The sequence below is a fragment of the Neovison vison genome, chromosome 4, assembly GCF_020171115.1.
Source record: "Neovison vison isolate M4711 chromosome 4, ASM_NN_V1, whole genome shotgun sequence".
Classification (NCBI taxonomy): Eukaryota; Metazoa; Chordata; class Mammalia; order Carnivora; family Mustelidae; genus Neogale; species Neogale vison.
Genome location: NC_058094.1, coordinates 29,377,458 through 29,398,564, shown reverse-complemented (window position 1 = coordinate 29,398,564; position 21,107 = coordinate 29,377,458). Strand labels below are relative to the sequence as shown.

General features: G+C 40.2%; 1 protein-coding gene across 1 annotated transcript in view; it reads left to right on the top strand.

The window, feature by feature from the left end:
- TRHR (thyrotropin releasing hormone receptor) overlaps nucleotides 1–20,871 on the top strand; it is a 36,059-nt gene extending 15,188 nt beyond the window's left edge. The window contains exon 2 of the mRNA XM_044247090.1: nucleotides 20,464–20,871. Coding sequence (XP_044103025.1) covers nucleotides 20,464–20,871 — 408 coding nt within the window. The remainder of the gene's footprint in view (nucleotides 1–20,463) is intronic.
- The last annotated feature ends 236 nt before the right edge of the window (nucleotides 20,872–21,107 follow it).

Sequence of the window (21,107 nt, the reverse complement as noted above, 5' to 3'; positions counted from 1 at the left end):
AGGCAATGGCTCTTTCCTTTTCTTCAGCAGGGATTGCATCTAACTCCCCGACTCATTTGCAGCCCCTAGCCCCATGTCTGTCATGCAGAAGTTATCAGTGAATGTCAAATGAATGGATAATGAGTGACTTAATGAGAATGAATGATACAGGAAAAGAGATCAGGGTGATCCTGGTTGCAGATTATTTTTAGGTTATGGGGTAGGAGACGGCTCGTTCTCATAGTCTGGTCTCTCTTTTCTTGGTGACACGGAATGGGAAAGCAAGGACTAAGCATGCCGAGCCTGGTGGAGGGAGGGGTCATGAGCAGAAGCACGGGGGTTTGTTGTGGGAAGTGAGAGATGTATGATGGAGGGAATGATGACAGGAAGAAGTCCCACTCTCATTTAGAAACAAGGAGCTGGTGTGCTAGTAAATGACCGGCGATCTGAATTTTTTAATGACATCTAAATACTTTGCAGTGGGCCTGTTCTGGGATTCATTCCCAATAAACATCTTAAGCAAATTAGGAAAAGCCATCCCTCTGTTCGGACAAGAAAAGACACTAATCCTGAAGGTCTTGAGGGGGGTGATGCCATATTTAGATGAGCCATTTCATTGTCCTCAAGGTTGTCTCCTTTTCTGCGACAAAGCATGACACCCCCACAACCAGTACAATTGATACTTAGCACTTCATTCCCTTACACTGCAGCAAGGATCTTACAATAAAGAGAGATAGGATTTGATGCATTACCAAGGGCAGAGATTCCTACATTTGCCAGAAAGTTCCATCCAAAGCCTTGCCCTCTAAATCAACAGAAGCCAGGTGCCTCAATAAATTCCTTCCACAAAAATATCGTGAACAAGGCCAGTTCAGGGGCTGTAACTCCTTCCTCGCAATCTCGAGCCGGGTCTCTGCTTTATTGGTATCCTCAGAGGGCATGTCTGGGGTTCGCAGTCCTTTGCCTTCCCCTCAAACATCCTGGCTCTTTCCAATTTATCAGTGAAGCTTGCCGGGAACACACTTAAAAGCAATTAGCCTTTTGAAAAAAGGAACACTGCTCCATTCTGCAGACAGTTCTTGCCTTGACATTGCCGCTGACTTTATCTCTAGGAAGGGGGCATTCTGAAGCCCAAATACTCTGTTTTGTTTTTTTGTTTTTTTTGTTTTTTTGTTTTTGTTTTTGTTTTGTTTTGTTATTTGTTTTTGTTTTTGTTTTTGTTTGCCCAAATACTCTTAATAAACACAGATGGGTAGAATCAAGGGTGCTTGTCCCTTCCTGTGTGTGCGCAAGCCCACTGAGCCTCTGTGCCTTGCCACAACCTTGAGACAGGAAAGGCAAAAGCAGAGAGGTTCCACGTACTGACCCTTTCTGTATCACATGTGCCCTTTCCTTATTCCTGAGGGAGCTCTGCCAACTCAAGGAGTTGGAGCCAGCCGCTCAAAATCCAGTACAGACCCAAACTCAGACCAGTAGAAAACTATCATTATGGACTGTGGTTTTTAAGCTAATGAATGGTTTCTGTTACTGGCTGCTTCCCAACTCTGCTTATTTTCTTAGAATAATTAAGAATGGTTATTAAATTACATCAGGCTCATTGTACTCATCGTAAGCACGTTTTGCTAGAGACAGTTATTCATGCATAGACCACAGGTAGAAAAGGCTGTCTTGGATTTATTTTTTTAATCATGAACATTGAGATACTCAAAGAAGACTCATGTTCCCATGAGGCCCAGTGAGTCAAAATACAGAAAATTTTGGGCTGTGACAGTGTGAATTCACTTGTCAAATAATTTTTAATGGTCATTAAGAAGTTCTTGGTAGCATTGAAGGAAGGTACTCTAATTTTTACAAACGAGTACTGAAATTTAAGTGCACTTTCAGATAATTCTGCTTTCATAAAGAGGAAAGTAAAGCTGTCATAATTAAAATTCTATTTATTCAAGGTTACCTTTCTGCCTCAGCTAAACCCACCAATATGATCTCAGGATTAAGGATGTCAAGTTCTTTAGTCACGCTGAGGAATATAAAGAATTCTTTGAAAAACAAAGATTAATCATAAAGATGACTTGAATCATGGTAATTAACAATGATAAAATTCATGAAAACATTTTTCCCTAAAGAGCCATAGAAACATCCTCATTCAGAAGGAAAACATCTGGGTAAGCTGTTCCACAGTCATGCTAGGGAAATTCTATGCAGGAAAGCCTCGATGGTGAACAGTGATTCCCTCCCTTGTGTGCTAACCAGCCACTGTTTTCATGCATACGCCGCGTTTGCAGTCATCAGAAAGATTTGAACATATTACACCATAGTTATGTACTTTAAATTTGTTATCTTTTATTTTACTCCCAAACCCCAAGGAATAGGACATGTTCCCTTCAGTCCAGAAACACATCACGGCACAAATTATAAAGAGAGGCAATGTTACCAACTCCCCGGGAACATGGAGAGCTTTGAAAATTTCCCCCAAGGGAGCTTCAAAACCTCTGCATCCCCGTTTGAGTCGCTGCCTTAATGTTCTATCTTACATTCTGCAGTGAATGTCATGCCCCAGGTTATGTGTGTCCTCTCCCTCCCACCCGACGTAACCCGGAAGGGAGTGTGGCCCACCTACATGGCTGTCAGTCATTTACTCGCCTTTCCGGTGACCAGGACTCCTGGGCTTGGAGCGTGTGCCAGGTGTGGTGCTTGGGGATGTTTGTACTGCATCATGTTTCTACCTAGGACATGGGTATAACTTATCATCTCAGTTTTCAAGACGAGGAGTCTGAGATTCAGCAACATGAACCTCAAGGTCATCCAATAAGAGAGGGAAGAACCAGGGATCGAATCCTTGCGTAGAATCCAAAGCCTCTGATTATAACCTTATACTCTACTTCCTTACACACTTGCCTACAGTACTAGTATCTCAGAGATAAGGTACGTGTCTTAGGCCATATCTGCCTAAGAAAAAGGACACTTCTTGTATGGATGACAATTGCATTGATTTATGTGTTCTACAAACGGTGCTGAATACCTCCTTGAGTGCTCCCGGCACTGCGTGAGACCTTAGGAACACAGTAGTGAGCAAATGAGACAAAAAGCCTTGTCCCATGACACTTATATTCTAAGGAGGAAGGGGATACAATATACAAACTTATTCACAGTATATAAACATATACACATAGTATATCAGATGTTGGAGAGAAATGAAGCAGATAAGGATGCTGCTGAAGTAGGAGGGAGATGATTTTCAGAGACATAAAATAAACAGCTCATTTTCAGACGGCAGTGTTATTTTGATTCTAGATGTCGACATGAGTAAATGTCATGTATTTACTTATTGTTTTTTTAAAGATTTTATTTATTTATTTGGCAGAGAGAGAGGGAACACAAGCAGCGGGGATGGGAGAGGGAGAGGCAGGCTTCCCACCGAGCAGGAGCAGGGAGCCTGATGTGGGGCTTGATCCCAGGACCCTGGGATCATTACCTGAGCCAAAGGCAGAGGCTTAATGACTGAGCCACCCAGGTGCCCAGCAAATGTCATTTATAAACCAATGCCTGAAACAACAGGATTATTCCCATTAATGACCAGGCCAGTCTACATAAGTCATTTAGCTTTTATGCATAGTAAGTGTAGCAGTGATACTCTTCAGTTATCTTTCATAAACTATTTTTTTCAAAATTTTCTTATTTTTTAAAAGATTTGTATTTATTTATTTGCCAGAGAGAGAAAGAGAGCACACGCAGGGGGTGCGGCAGACAGAGGGAGAAGCAGGCTCTCTGCTTCTCCCTCTCCCTCAGCAGAGAACCTGATGCGGGGCTCAATCCCACAAACCCAGGCTCATGACCTGAGATGTCCAACCAACTGAGCCACCCAGGCATCCCTTTCATAAGCTTTTATTAACACTCATTCTAGAAGAAAAGGCATTCTCCATTCTTCTTCTTTTTTTTTTAATTTTATTTTAAAGATTTTATTTATTTATTTGACAGACAGAGATCACAAATAGGCAGAGAGGCAGGCAGAGAGAGAGGAAGGGAAGCAGGCTCCCCGCTGAGCAGAGAGCCCGATGTGGGGCTCAATTCTACCCTGAGATCATGACCTGAGCCAAAGGCAGAGACTTAACCCACTGAGCCACCCAGGTGTCCCGGCATCCTCCATTCTAATTCGGAACTGAAACATTTTCTACTGGTGGGGATGGAGACCTCTAAGTAGGTCAGAGGTTGAGAGAGGTTCATGGTCAATGTTCCTTTACCTACACACAGTGCTGGTTCTCTTCATTTTTGTAAGAGAAAACGTGACATCTACCTAGTTCCACCTGGGCAATCAGAAATAGTTGCCTTTTTAAGGACAGATAGGACTAGTGGCTTCTATCTTCTCAGTGGCAGCCAGAGTGGTTCAAGCACAGACAGGGGCAAGCTGGATGCAATCCCAGCTTTGCCACTTGTAAGTGTAGATGGGTTCCCTTGCTGGTAGCACTTTCTTCAGATGTTATTATAGAGATTTGAAGAGCTGATATGCAAATGAAACACTCAGAACAGGGTCTGGTGCACAGTAAGTAATGAGTGATTTTTATTGTGGGATTTAAAATTAGCTTTGCTTTTCTTGCATTTACGGTGTTCCAAACACTACATAAGCCCTTGATCGACATCATCACATTTATCCACACAACCACTCTGGGAGGCAGGTAAAATGTCTTTCACCACCTTTGCTGAAGAGAAAATGGAGACTCAGAAGTAGAAATGGGCCCCAAGTCTAACAACTGGATTCCAGCACAGATTAGGAGAGTCTGAGAGCAGAACCAAGGGACTGGCTCGCTCGGGCCCAGCAGGGCCCTCCGCCATCGTTCCGGAAGTGTGTCCGCTCCAATGGGCTCCAGTACTGGTTTCTGCACCCCTGCCTGAATCCAACATCCATAGGATCGCATACCTTCTGGGAAAGTAGGTCCCAGGATTATTAAAAGTACTGTATCAACATGGTATTTTTTTAGGTGGCATTTGTTTAGAGCAGTAACTCTCATGATGATTCTTTCCTGAGAGGATCAAATTTTCAATCAAAACTCTGGTCCCCACGCTGACAGCCAGCCTTATTCGGTTTGTATTTCTTACAAGATCTGTTGATAATTAGATGAATAATTTGAAAAAGTTAGCCGTAAATCACAAGACTAGTTCGAAATAAATTATATGCCATTTATCTGCTTTACTGGAAGTACTGGGCTAGTTCATTGGTTGGCAAACTACAGCCATGGGCCAAATCCAGCGCCGTGGCTTGTTTTACCAAGTAACGTTCATACCCATGCCTGTTCGCCTGTGTGTCATTCATGGCTGCTCTCTCAGCAGCAGAGTTAAATAGTTATGACAGAGACTCTAAGGGCCTATGAAGTCTAAAATATTTATTGTCTGGCTCCTTATAATAAAGGTTTGCTGAACCTTGAACTATTTCTATTTAAAAGTTTATTTGTGAAAATATTATAGATTTAGTGCAGGTACATGAGGGGTGCTCAAAAATAAATTATAGATATTAAACAAATATTATCAAAACAAAAATTACCAAAACATTACGCAGAACAAGAAAATTCAAGCTTATCACGAGCAGCCTAAATTAGCAGCTGGTGTAGCCCCAACCGGCATCCTTGACTCATATCCCCTGAAGAAAATGCTTTGCCCATCGTATGGGAAATCTTTGATTTCATTGGGCTCTAAAAGTACAAATTTAAGGTGCAGAGTGCAGACTTCCAGAGAAATGGTTTTCTACAGCTTCATGAGGGACAGAGAAACCACAGATGATTAGATGTGACAGCAGACAGAGAAGACAGTGCAAGAATGACTGTCAAAGTGGGTTTGTATCTTTGAAGGCCAAACCCGCTCTGGTATGTATTAATACATCAGTATCAATCAACATCAGTATCAATCAACATCAGTAAGGGGAAGTGACTTAAACAAAAATCCTATTGACTTAGCATCTCGTTAGTTCACATTTCCTATGTTCTTCATAACATTATATCCAACAACTGCTTATTTCTACAGAATAACAGGCTGTTCCCCGAAAATCTTCTTCACCATAATTCCAGTCTGATCTATCATGCCCCCTTTTGGAGACTGAATCTTTACACATTGATTTTAATTGTTAATTCCAAGCATTTTTTTAATGGCAAACCTTGATTCAAGGGCTAAAGATAAAAATATGCAGTCCACCCTATTCCTGCCATCAAGATCTTACATATCAGAAAAGAAATCAGAACCCAACCAATGGTGACATTTGTGATTAGGACTGGAAGTAACAAGAAAACATCTGGAACTCCACAGAAGAACCAATAGAGTAGCATTAGTGAGTTGTTCACTCATTCATTTTTTTTCATTCATTCATTTCCTGACTACTTCTGGCACCTACTAAGTGCCGGACCTTCGTGTTGCCCTTTGCGTGCAGGGATAGGTAGAAGCCATCGTTCTAGAGATGAAAAAGAAACAAGAAACAAACGAACAAATGAGGCAACAGCATCCTCTCAGAATGGATCTGTTAGTTCACAGAAATAAGCAGGGACATGAGAGAGAAAGCAACCCGGAAAAAAGTTAGTACCTGCCACTGTCTCTAGAAACTTAACATTCTCTTCTCTGGATCTTTCTCTTCATCTATAAAATGAAAAGAATACCTACTTCATAAATACTGCAATGATTGAATAATTGCATAAAGTCCCTGGTGTTATGTTTCAAATATATTGAGTATAGTAAGGAATTACTACTGTTGTGGTGATGATGGTTGTCAGCCTTCTCTGCTATTTAGTTAAATTCTCCACATTTTCCCAGAGACGGTTTAAATGATATGTTGCTTATGGAAGCCCAGACTCTATGCAGATGCTTTACACACATCACCTCATTTATTCTTTTTTTTTTAAATTTTATTTATTTATTTGACAGACAGAGATCACAAGTAGGCAGAGAGGCAGGCGGAGGTGGGGCAGGAAGCAGGCTCCCCACTGAGCAGAGAGCCCGATGCACATCATGTATTCTTTACACTTACTCCCATTTCACAGATATGTACACTGAGGCTTACAGGCATGGTATATCCTGCCCAATTGTATATGGCTAGAGAGAAGCAGACCTAGAATTAGAATCCAGCCTGTTCCCTCAACCACTACTAATACGGCCTGAATAATACCTTTGAAAAGAAACTCTAATGACTTAATAATCTGTGGTAAAAGCTTGGACTTCATAGCATAGGCCCAGCCTGCTGTGGTTTGCATCTTATACCTTGTAGACTCATGCAGGTTTTTTAGACAAACTGCTAAAAGCAGGTAAATGCAAAGTAGCTCCATTCAGTCTGTTAGGTGAATAAGGCATGATAGAGGCAGCACCCCTCACCGAGGAGGCCGACTTCAAGATAGGATCAGGAATACAAGAGCACCTCATATTAGGAAGCTATAGTATATATGTCAGTGTGTTTTCACGTCCTCCTTAGAATTAATCCTTAAACACATTATATTCACATATTATGTTAACTGAGACATCGAGGCTCGGAAAGCTTTGAGGGGTAAGCTGACATTCCAAACCAAGTCTTCTGATTCTGAGTCCCATGGTGAGTCATCAGAGAGCTAAAAATCAGTGAAAAGTGCTGAGTTTATGACTTGCTGACGGAAAGAAACATATTTTCCCCATTTGGCTGTTGCTGTGAGTTCTTTTGGGACAGCTAGAAAATTCACTCTGTAACTCCAGATAGACCCAAGCGTGTTATAGTTGGTCCCTTCTGGGGTTGACACGGGTAGAGAAGGAGTTGGCTTCCTTCTGTGTGCTCTGAGCCCCATGATGAGGTATTTTGTCCAAGACCTTTAGGAGCAAGACCACTAAATGCCCACTAAAACTTTGGCAGCCCTGAGAGCTTTACTTCTGTTTAGAGATTACCTCTATCCCCTCCATCACTGACATTTTACATTTTAAAACATTCTCATTGATTTCCCATCCCCTGCTGCGCGAGCTGAGGGATTGTGTGTCTGGATCGTTGTCTACAGTGTTACCCTCACCAGGCTGCAGGGCCAGAGAAGCACAGGGGAGAGAAGAGGCCGGGAAATATCTCCCTCAGAAAGGATGGATATCTTCAAAGAAGTGTTAGAGCCAGCAACTGAATGCCTCCCTCACAGCCTCACACGCCTCATTCAATTTTTTTCTAAGGTCTGGGTCCAAAGAGAAAAATGGTCAGAAGTAAACACATCCTTGAGAGCAAAGGAAAGAAAACCCACTCAAGGAGGTAGGACAGGTTTTCCTCCTGCTTAGTCACTCACCAGTAATTTACCTGGAGTAGAACATTTAGAAAAGGTGATGTAGCACACAACCCACAGCAGATACACTGTAGCATTGTTCCAGGATGGCTCATGAAAGAAATTGGAATGACATTTTATTTTCTACAATGGAGATGTTATTATAATTTGAATCCCAACTTTGACAGCTGAGTTGTCTCCTTCCCAGCTTGGTTCCAAACATCGGCCTCCTGTGAACAAGAAAACATCAAAGCAGCAAGAGAGGAGACAGCCTTTCATCCCCCACAACTACCAGACTGTAACCAATCCCGAAACCGCCACATCACAATAGTTGCTAGTGTTGGGGGAAATTTTGTAGCAAATCCTCAAGTCTAGCTGCCAACTTTACCTAGCCCTAGGCTGTTTTCCACTGTTAACTGGAGAGCCCACAAAACGGAAACTTTGAAAAACCATGTTCCTTCAGAGCTTAGTGGAGGGAACAGGATAGTTCTGGTAGATGCTAAGGCATTACCTTTGGGTGGGAGTAGGAATTCATCTTTCATTTTCCCTGTTCCACTGTGACAGTCTTTACCATTTCTAAACGTTCAAGCCACCTTTGCTTTTTGGTTTTTGTAAACTTCAAAAAAAATTATTTTGTCCCACAGTTAAGGTATTATAATGAAGAGAAGAGGGAAATTTTGCCGTCAAATATATACCTTTAAAATGTGGCTTCCATTCATCAGCATAGGACTTTCTCAGCACCAGTTTTGTTGTTGTTGTTGTTTTTAGACTTTATTTATTTATTTGACAAAGAGAGATCACAAGTAGGCAGAGCAGAAAGCAGAGAGAGAGGGGAAAGCAGGCTCCCTGCTGAGCAGAGAGCCTGCTGCGGGACCTGGATGCTGAGATCATGACCTGAGCCGAAGGCAGAAGCTTAACCCACTGAGCCAACCAGGCGCCCTTCTCAGCATCAGTCTTATCCTCTGTAAAATGCAGATAAAGTAGGGCTGATGTGAAGAAAATGCTAAGCACATGGTGGGCACACAGGAGGCATTGCATCTCTCTGAACACTCTGACTCCCTGTCATATGCTAATTCCTAAATGAGAATAGTTCAGTGTCGCATCCTTTTTTCCACTCTTCATGTGTTTGTACCTCTCTCTATCTTTGCTCTTGAAAGAAAGTATGTCTTTGAAGGTTCATCCCACACCAGACTTGGGTGCAGAACTCTGTTTCCCATGAGTGTCCTCACACTTGGTGTTTGGTGATGCTGGTTAAGTATCCGGGGGTGTCATGGAGGACAGGTCGCATGGTGTTCTATATGGAAACACATCCTTCTACAACTCCATGTCTCAGCTGTGCTCATGCGTCCTACCAAGAGCAGCGCCATCTTGTGACTGCCCTGGTGCCTGTGGCCCCCCTGGGATGAGGAGCCCAATTTCCAGTCCCAACAGATGTCTCACTCAGGAAACAGCTCTGCCTGATAAGTCTGCTTTCTCAGCACCCCTACAATTGTGGAGACTTTTTTTTTCCAGTTTCACTGGATGTACCCCACTTACAAATTTATACTTAAAAATCTTTATCACTATTTCCTTAATCCCTACTTCTTCCCCAAGTATTGCCAATACCACCGAAACTTCTCTATTGTGAATCTCATCTACTATTTTCATGGACATTTTTAATCAGAATAGAGTTCAGAAAATACTCTGTAATTCTAGCCAGAACGGCTCTAAGTTCTTAATTTTTAGATTTAGTTATGGTACTTGGTATTTAGATATAGTACTTGACAGGTGGAGCCAAGAACCCATGCATTAGCATTCCTAGGTGACTTTTTGCCAAGGAATGCATAAGTAATCCACAAGGCAGGATTTGACAGTCCATGATCTCCCCACCACGAATCACCACTCAGACCTTATTCACTTCTAGTATTCTTTATTTTTTTTAAAGATTTTTATCTATTTATTTGATAGAGAGAGATCACAAGTAGGCAGAAGGCAGGCAGAAAGAGAGGGGGAAGCAGGCTCCCCACTGAGCAGAGAGCCCGATGTGGGGCTCGATCCCAGGACCCTGAGATCATGACCTGAGCTGAAGGCAGAGGCTTAAACCACTGAGCCACCCAGGTGCCCCCACTTCTAGTATTCTTAAACTGACTTTGAGTTGATTCCAAGCCCTTTGGTGGCCCCATCATTCAATTTTTTAACCCCACCAATGATCTCACTCCATAGTACAAAGCACCCCACATTGATTATAACTGTGTTTTAAAAACTGCATTGCCAGACTCTAAGTCAAAACAAAGCAGAACACCTCTGGAAGAGGAAAATCCCGGAGCTCCAATCAGTGTAGAAGCTTACCTACATTCAGATTTATATAACGGTCTCTTCAAGTGTATTCTTCAACCAGTTTAATTAATGTAACAAAATGCAAAGGGTCATTGATCACTTTGTTGAAGGCCATCTGAGAGCAAAATATTCCCAGGAACAGAACACTCTGTTAAAATTCAGTAGTGCAGAAGAACATGGAAAGGAGCCCAACACAGAACGTATTGTTACTCTTCAAAGAATGGCATTAGACAATTAAAGCTAACTGTTTTCTATTCATTAACCAAGAGAATGTTTCCAGAAGGAAGTACACTTTTGAAATTTTTTTCCCAAAAAATTTCAGTCAGAAGTACAAGAACTAGAACACTTTGCTAATTTAAAGAGTCCTAAACTTACACATAATTCCACAGTTATATTTTAACATTTGTGAAAAACAAATTTTTACTCACTAATAATTCAACCGTGCATTGAGTGCTTTTGATTGGCAGGTATATTTACTAAGGACTTCTCCCAACTTCTGTGTACTAGAGATCCAATAAAAGTTTGTTGATTTACTCTGGTCATGAAGCCAAAAACAGAACTTTTTTTTTTTTTAAAGATTTTTATTTATTTATTTGATAGACAGAGAGAGATCACAAGTAGGCAGAGAGGCAGGCAGAGAGAGAGGGGGAAGCAGGCTCCCCGCTGAGCAGAGAGCCTGATGCGGGGCTCGATCCCAGGACCCTGAGATCATGACCTGAGCTGAAGGCAGAGGCTTAAACCACTGAGCCACCCAGGCGCCCCCCAAAACAGAACTTTTGTGTTATACAATGTGGGATCCAAAATAAATAAAGAGCCTATGATCCACAAATTAAAGCTATTGCTTTGATGCTGTTGAAGATAATTCGTTATAAAAATGGTAATAGTCTTCCAACAGAAATTATTGATATGGCTGTCATCTCCTGTTACATGGCTTTGCCCTTTTAATTTAAAGAAAGCTTTTCCACAGTATTTAAGATTGCCCTAAAATCTTTATATTGTGCCACTGAATTCCAGCCAAGTGTTTTAATGGGCCCTGTATTAAATAATTTTTATTTCAGCATTCCTTTAAAACTTCTGAATCAACAGATTCAGTCTTTAAATTGACAGGACTCTTAAAAGAGGATTCAATTGTTTGCTTTCTTCTCAAGGTGATGCTCTAATACACTCCAATGACTCAATTTCTTCAACAATATTTCAGTTATAATAAACTTTAAAAGAGAAAATGATAAAAGGTTAGGAAGCCAGCCTTCTGGGTCTAGAGATGCACCACGTTCTAATTAGCTACAGGAAGTTAAAATGAATTCTAGTAATTTCTCCAGCACCTCAGGAAACTGTATCATCCCTGTGAACACAGCAATTAAGATGATTACTGACAATCACTGTTATTAGGAATTGGATCTATTCCTATAGCTTATCGGCACGTTGAGGGATATGTAGGCTCCAGGTACTATTTCCCCTATGACTGGCCTTACAACCCCCAAATAACAAAACCCAATTATGTGAAAATGATAACAGGCATGTCTGAATATTGTGTTACCATGAGTAACCTATAAGTTAGATTTTATTTGAATGCTGGAACTAGAGAGACTTTGGGGAAAATATAGATTGTACATTTACTGACTCTGGAAAATGAGTTTCAAGCATAAGTCATGTGATCTGCCCAATCTCTTAGATTTAGAGAGGGATTGTGAAACAATGCTACACTCCAGTTCCAACTCTTTCTTCCATACTCACTAGACTTTGCCACTCACTGAGAGACAGGGCTATGTCACGGGCTTTCTCCCCCTAGGAAGAATGTCTAGACAATAGCACGACCCATGACCATGCTCAGAATCTCTTCTGAATTATACATGAACTCAAAAGTCAGAATTTTTTTCTGAATCAAGAGGAAGAAAGAATTCTAAAAATCTTACAGAGAACTGAGGAATCAATCAACTCCCTATATGACTTCCTGGACAGACTAATAAACTAATCTCTGACGATTAATCAAAATGTCCCCAAATCCCATGTAACCAGATCCTCACAAATGACATGCTACTAATTGAACTGTGACCCCCAAGATAAAAGTTTCCATTTTATCTTTTATTCCATTTTATTACTTTTGCATTTTAAATTTTATTGTTTATTTTTTTCCCCTAGGAAATAGATAGGTATGCAGCATCCCTATCTGCCTTGTTATGACGACTTTCTTCTCCCTAGTCAATACTTTCTAAATGGAGCACTCTGATTTGGGGCAAAAAACCCCACAAGTAATCCCAGGGCTACTGATGATTCCTACCAACAATATTAGCCTTTTCAAGTATTTCATAAACATTCTTTACAACAACTAGAAGTCTTCAACTCAGTATATATGTTGATTTTTGTAATTATCTAGAAAGAAAACTAGATGTAGTATCAAAAGAACTTAATCTAATAACTACCTTTGCTGTTTAAATGTATATATGAGTTGTATGACCTTGTTTCTCTGCTTCTCTGAGTTCAGTGTACATCCCTCATCAATGAAATGGGAAAAATAACACCTGTCCTACAGATTTCATAGGGATATGAATACAAACTGACTTGATGACAATGAAAGTACTTTGTTAATACCAAGAATATAAAAACAATTCGCTGATATTAGGACTCCATTCAGGATTCAGGGTATTGACAAGAATGGTGGAATTTTCTCCTGCATTATCTTGATATCTTAGATCAAGTGTGGCTAAGAAAAAGGTGATGATATTGAAAAAGTGGTTTTTGTGTATACGACCCAGAAGAGGCCAACCTTACCATGTGTGCACCCCTATTCAAGAACTATTCCCTATTCAAGAACACAGCTCTTCCAATTGTCTTTCTTTCTCTCCTGGATCACAAATTTTCCCCTCTGTGGGATTCCTCTCTGACTAACAAAGATATGATATCTTCCGTTTTTCTTTTTTTCAAAGATTTTATTTATTTATTTGAGAGAGAGAGAGAGCATGAGAGGAGAGAGGTCAGCGGGAGAGGCAGACTCCCTGCTGAGCAGGGAACCTGATGTGGAACTCCATCCCGGGACTCCAGGATCATGACCTGAGCCAAAAGCAGTTGCTTAACCAACTGAGTCACCCAGGCACCCCTCTTCCATTTTTGAAAAACATAAATTGACTCTGCATCTCCCTCCCTCTGGCAACCCTTCTATTTTACCAGTCCCGTTTCCAGCAAATAGTAGAATATTATTCAGCAATAAAAGAAAGGAAGTACCAATACGAACTTCAACATGGATGAGCCTTAAAACATTATGCTAAGTAAAAGAAGCCAGTCACGCCACAAAAGACTAATTCCATTCATGTGAGTTGTTCAGAATAGGCAAATCTAGAGGGCCATGAATATATTAGCAGTTGCCTAGGGCAATCTAGCGCTGTGGCAGGGGGCCATGACTTCTAAAGTGTGTGGGGCTTCTTTTCAGGATGACTGAAGATGTTCTAAAAGTAGAGTGTGGTAATGGTTGCACAACTCTGGGAATATACTAAGAACTCTTGAATTATACACATTCAGTGGGCAAATTTAATTATATATATATATTATATTTCAATAAAGAACTGTATGAGGTTAATAGTAGTCATAAGTCAAGTTGACAACATGCACTCTTGACATATTGTGTTGAGAATGGTTCACCTCTGTGGCCTTCCTCCCCCAAAACCATAACTTCATTCTAAGCTTGAGTAAAACATCAGCCAAGTTCCAATTGAGGGATATTCTATTAAACACCAAACTGGTACTCCTCAAAACTATCAAGGCCATCAAAATTATGGAATGTTAGAGAAACTGTCACATCCTGTCACTGGAGGAGACGTGATGACTACGTGTCACACAGAATCCTGGGTAAGATCCTGGAACAGAATAAGGGCACCAGGAAAAAACTAAGGAAATTTGAATAAAGTACGATGTTAACTAACTTCCTAGAAAAACTATCCATGTTGGTTTGTTAATTATGACAAATTGACCACACGAATGGAAGGTGTTCATAATAGGGGGACTTTGATGTAAAGTGAATGGAAACTCTGTATTATCTTTGCAACTTTCCCATAAATCTAACACTTTTTTAAAAAAGCAATATACAAATATTCGCTAATAGTTCTAAAACATGTATTAAAGTTGTAGTACTAGTAATAGGGATAGTAGTTAGTAATACAAGGATCCTCAGCAGGCTGAACTAGAGAACTTCATTATCCTGGTTTTTCACACGCAGCACGTATATGCCAAGTTGAATGAGTGCCTCCTGGAGAAATCATAAACTTCAACAATCAGAAGATAGAAATCTGTCCAGTTCACATTTTAAAAAAGGAGGGGGAGGGGAATAAATCCTTAGTAGGGTCTTCATCTAGAGGCTTTATAATGATTACAAAAAGATGTGTTGAGAAGGACTGAATCCAAACTCTTTTATAAGAACTATATGCTACTATTCTGCATAATTAAATATAATGAAAAGCAGAATATATATAGTATGGCTTCATTTAACATTTTCTAGTGGATCCTCATGAGAGAGATAACTCTTCCCCATGGTGGCCAAGGACAGAGGCCCTGGCTTATCTCCTCCGTAGTTCCCACCTTGCTCTTCTCAACCATCTCTGTATGTAATCTCTCTCTCTCAACACCATGTTTTAAATAACTGATTAAATTTTATCAATTTAATCAGTCTCCTTTCTGACCCTCACTATACTGTGCAAAAGTGGCTGCCTACCTCCTCATTACGAAAATGGCCTCGTGGAGCTGACGTTTTCAGAACAGGATGCTGTATCTCCTTTGACAGCTGCATCTCTCCTTCTGTCTTAGCAACGGGAGGCCAAGCACCCCACAGACTGTGACATCACCTCATCAGATAACAATGATGAGTTTTGTAATGGTTTCCACAAGCTTCCTAGAGAAAGAGATAGAGCTCCACTTAGTCACATGATCTGCAACTGGAACTTGCATACTAAATTTTTTTTCAAGATTTATTTATTTAGTTGAGAGAGACAGAGAGCATGAGCAGGAGGAGCAGAAGGAGAGAGAATCAGAAGCAGACTCAGTGCTGAGCCTGGAGCCCAACATGGGGCTCCATCCCATGACCCGGAGATCAGACCCAAGCTGAAACCAAGAGTCAGATGCTCAATAGACGGCACCACCCAGGCATCCTAGAACTTGCACACTAAATTACCTCTGGTTCCCCTGATAGGTCTCTCTATCTCATGCCTCCAGAATGCTACACATATCTGCAGGAACATTCTTCCTCTCTGTCTTTACCTCCAGATTTTGGCTTAGATGTCACTGAGACCAGGAAGCCCTCACAAAACACCCTTTGACCTCAACTCCAGATCAGATGCTCTTATAGAACCAAAACTTTTCTCTGTCTTCAGAGTCATCACAATGTGATGACTCAGATTATAAGGTACATGATTATAAGGTACTCAGATTATAAGGTACCCATCAGATTATAAGGTACATGATGCCACTGGCAATGTCTCTCTGGATCATTGTCGAATTCTCAAGGGCCAGGACGTTGACTGGTACATAGCAGGGATGCAAATGAATGTCTTAAGTGAATGGATAAATTCCTTCCCAATCAAAACATACTGTAAAATCACTTTCCCCTGAAGATTGTGCCATACTGTTTCTCAAGGAACTTTATGTCCTGGTACAGAGGCTTTTAAAGAAGCAATCTTCATATCATCTCATATCTCATGCATTGCCTTAGCAAAATTGTCAAGGCTTAAAAACAATGGCCCAGAGATATTTTCAGATTTGCCTCTTTGTCACTTTACTTGGGATAAGGAATAGCAACAGAAATAAAACTTTAGCAATGGTGTATGAAAGATGATCTCCAGAACATTTTTTCCTATATATTTCCTTCTATACTGAATAACAGCTGTTAAAATCCAAGCTATGGATACACTAAAAACTTGTGAATATTTTAGAAAATGATTAAAGTCAATCTAAGATATTAGAAGTTAACTGAAAATACTTACAAGTGGGATTAAATATATTCTCTATTATCCCACTGGAGATGTATTTTCCATTTGATTAATTTTAGAAACATCATTATATTTGTTTTACTCCACACTTTGTTAAATTTTTAAAAATATATTTCAACAAAAAGCTGAAATGTATTGGAGAATCATTTTGTTAATTAACCAATCTCCACTTAAAAGAGATTTTTTAATATTAAAGAATAAAATGTTTGCAAAAATCTTCTAACAAAATTTTGCAGTATTAAAAACTAGAAAAGGATCATGGCTACATATTTTGAAGTAATTATTTCCATGCCTGAATTTATTCAACATTTACCGGGGGCTGTCTTATATTACACACTGTACTACATCCCTGGAGGACAAAGAAATTAATAAACTTACCCATCTCCTGAAGAAGCTTACCATGTATTAGAAGGATGGACAAATATAGATCATCGCAATAAAAAGTTTTCGTAGTGATGGCAAAGTTTGCCTGGGGGACTGTGGAAGCTCATGGCAGAGATATTAACCTTGAAACATGTGGCTTTTCTTAAAGACAGTGCTTCCTCACTGACATTAAGTGAAAAGAGGTCAGTTGATATTAAATGTGGATTCAGTGCTCCACCTGACTGTTGTAGAGAAAAGCACAAAGACAGATGAAATTCAAACTTTAAGTTTGGAAATTTAGCAGCAATATATATGTTGGGTTTATGCTTAGAAGAAGTTAAATGTTTAAGTGACCACAAGGAGATAACATAGTAATCTCAACATTGAAAAGGCAAAAGACTTTCACAGGGAGAAAGAGCAAAGTATAAAGGAAAGAACATGGACTTTGACTTAAGTAGACAGGTTGAATCACAACTTTGTCACTTACTACTCATGTATCTTTAGACAAATCACATATATTCTCTACATCCCAATTTCCCCATATGCAAAATGGAGCTAATATTAGCTTACACGTGGAGTTATTATAAGCGTTAAATAAGATAATATTTACATATCTTTACGAGTCATCATAAAGAACTTGGATGTGATGGTAGCAATGTCATCGTGTAACAAGCAGAGATTCAACTCTAGGATGCTTAGTCCTTGGTGAGGAGTGGAAGGATGTTGGCAGGTCTGAAGCTGTGACTGGAGGTCAGAGAACCTGGAGTACTAGACAGGAGACAAAGACAAGGATGTAAGTGATGATGACGATAAAGATGATATTACTGTAGCTCCTTCCAAAGCTCAGAATATTTATTGCTAAATTAAGTCTTTGATTTCCTAGGACTGGCTAAAATATTTACTCATAATCTTAAAAGTCTGCTCAGAAAAAAATTAGGCTTCAGTCAACCTCTGGACTGAGTAAATCCTTCTTATCTCTGAAAGAAGTTAGAATCTCTGGAATAATACTTTACCTGGTATTTTATGAACCTATGTGAAAATTACACCTTCTCCCACAGAACAACTTACCCCAGTGAGCAAAATATGAAGTATAACTACCCTCCATGCACTGAGTCCAAAGAGAAGCTCAGGGAACAGTGAGTGAGGCAGAACAGGGGACCTGGGCACATTCTTGGAAGGCAGGGAGACCTTCAGGAAGTGATCAAATGGCCCTAGAAGGGAGGGAAATAGTAACTTGAGAGTAGGTGGATAGATCATAGGTGGCATTGCAAGGAAGTAGTAAGAGTTGTTCAAAAGGAGATAGTAATGGTTAAAAACAAAACAAAACAAAAAAGACAAAGGCTATTTGTGCCCTGGGATGCAAAGTCTTACAGCTAATATTTCGAGAGCCAAGGAAAGAGGTAGTTAACTATAGATCTGAGAAGAATAACAGTAATAGAGTACCATTACTCCCACAATGTAGGCTACAAGGGGCATTCCTAGCTCAGGTAGAGGAGATATGGCTAAGAGTAAGACAGAGCCCCAGGATCAGATGACAAAAAATGCCAGGAAGAAAAGGAAAGTTTTACAACACAGGAAACTAAGATAGAGTCTATCACCAGGATTAGGAACAAGGTTGGGTGATGACTTTATACTAGATTCTGATGACGGAGTTACATGTCTAGATGTAGAATCTTTATTTCTACACTGAAGACCCTTAAATAGTCCTCTCTCAAAACAGGATCCCCCTGAAGGCCAGAACTAGATAGAGACTTTCAGCGCTAGCTTTGGTAAAATAGCCAGAAGGTCAAAAGGGATGAGGGGGAAGAATCTGTTCCTTCCATTTTGGGTAGTTTTCAAGTTCAGAGCATCTAGAAAGTTTGGGCCAAGGAAGCTGAAATTTCTCAAAATCTGTGAGAGACTAAAGGTAACTGAAAATTTATTTTTTTTTATTTTTAAAGATTTTTTTACTTATATTTCTAAGTAATCTCTACACTCAACATGGAACTTGAACTTATGACCCCAAGATCAAGTCACATGAGCGACTGAGTTGCATGAGCCAGCCAGCTGCCCCTGAAAACTTATTTCGAGATATGTAAAGTGTTGTTTTCGAAGAAAAGCAATCAATTATTATCTTCTCTACCCAAAGATAACCACAGCTACAATTTTAATATGTCCTTCATAAAATTGAAATATTATGGTCTCTTTATATAGACACTAATCAAAGGGTAATATTTCCAAAGTGCTTTAGAGTTTCAAAGCCCTTATCATGTTCATTATTTTTAAATTTTATTTTCTCAATATCTCTGTGAAGCAAATGAATGAAATATGAATATGAAGGAAATGAATGAAAATATGATCAGACATATTTTCAGATATAGAAATGGAAGTATTAAGGTCTTAAAACCACTTAACATAGACAAAACCAAATGATGTAACTCTGAGTCCAGGACAATCTCCAGAATCTGCAAAATTGTGCTCTTTGACAATCTTGTCCCTGGGCAATCTTGGATATTAATTTCATCCTACCTATTGTCCTGGTTCTCATGCATTGCTTGTTCTTAGGAGCAGGGTCAGCTCTATATAAAATTTCCAAGTTTGTTTTCTCTGTCCTGCATCTCCCTTTACCCTGAAGGAAAGCTGGACGATGGGAAGGGCAAAACTTGCGATCCAGGTTGACTTGGCTTCCAGTCCCGGCTCTAAGACTCTACCACTTCTGCCAAAGTACTTACCAGCACCTACACTTCATTTTCTAATTTGAAAAATGGAAGATGCAATATTACTTTGGAGGATTTTTGGCCTTTTAAATGTGATAACGTATGTAAAGCAGCTAGTGTAGTAGTGTCTGGAGCATAGTAGACATCCAATAACCATCAGCTTTTTTAAAAGACATTTTATCCTTTTCAAACTATTACATTACCTCATTTGATTGAGGGACACAGTATTTGCTCCATTTTACAGATAAACTGTAAGCTTAAGATCATTTCTCAGGGCCACATATAAGGTAAGTAGATGAGATCAGACCCTAGGTCTCCTAACACTTGTCACAGACATCTTTGGTGGCCCATATCACAATCTCTTAGCTGGCCTCTGATTTCAGCCATTGCTACAGTGGATGGTTCATTCCTGTTTGCAGAAAACATCCTGCTTCTGGTATCCATTGTGCCCGGACTGTCTATCTTCTCTACCTCAAGTTTCTCTCTAAAGCCCCCCATGTAATTCCATGCACAAGAATCGTGGAAGTGTGGACCATTAAGGACCCTAAGGACACTCCTCAACAAAGGGGAGATTGGCCACCAGGGCATCAATGCCCCGCCTCTCTTTCCCTGGACAGATAATCCTGAAATGCGTGACTTGATCCACAGTTGCCTACAGGGGGAACCACTGTAATAATACACCCTACTGTAGCTTTTCTTCTATCACACTCTCTCTCTTACCCTAATACTGCTTCCTGGGATGATCTCACAAATTAAGATTGCATTGAAGTCCTTGTCTCAGACTACATCTTGGGAGCTAATGGTTAGGGGTTCGGCATTGGGGGTGGGGGAAAGCTGTTTTACTTTCATTGGTTTGTTTGTTTTCTTTTCATTTGTGTTTGCACTGCATTTCTCTTGATTTCTCCATAGGTCACCAAGATGCTGGCGGTGGTTGTAATTCTGTTTGCCCTTTTATGGATGCCCTACAGGACTCTTGTGGTTGTCAACTCATTTCTCTCTAGCCCTTTCCAAGAAAATTGGTTCTTGCTCTTTTGCAGAATTTGCATTTATCTCAACAGTGCCATCAACCCAGTGATTTACAATCTCATGTCCCAGAAATTCCGTGCCGCCTTCAGAAACCTCTGCAACTGCAAGCAGAAGCCGGTGGAGAAACCCGCTAACTACAGTGTGGCCTTGAATTATAGTGTCATCAAGGAGTCAGATCATTTCAGCACAGAGCTGGATGATATCACTGTCACGGACACTTATTTATCAGCCACCAAAGTATCTTTTGATGATACCTGCTTGGCTTCGGAAATAACCTTTAGCCAAAGCTGATTCATGAATGAGAAGAAAATGGACCACAGAGTAAATGAGAATCTGTGCCGTCATCAGCCCAAGAGGAAACGGCCAGTACTTGTACCTGAAGACAGTGCAGATAAAATCTTTGCCAATGCTCTAATAAATCCTGGCCCAAGATACTTTAACCCATAAGAATGCTTATATTTTCCTTCTAGTATCACAAAAATGTGTCCCCCGAAGTGGAGCAGATTGTGAAAGAACCAAATGATAGA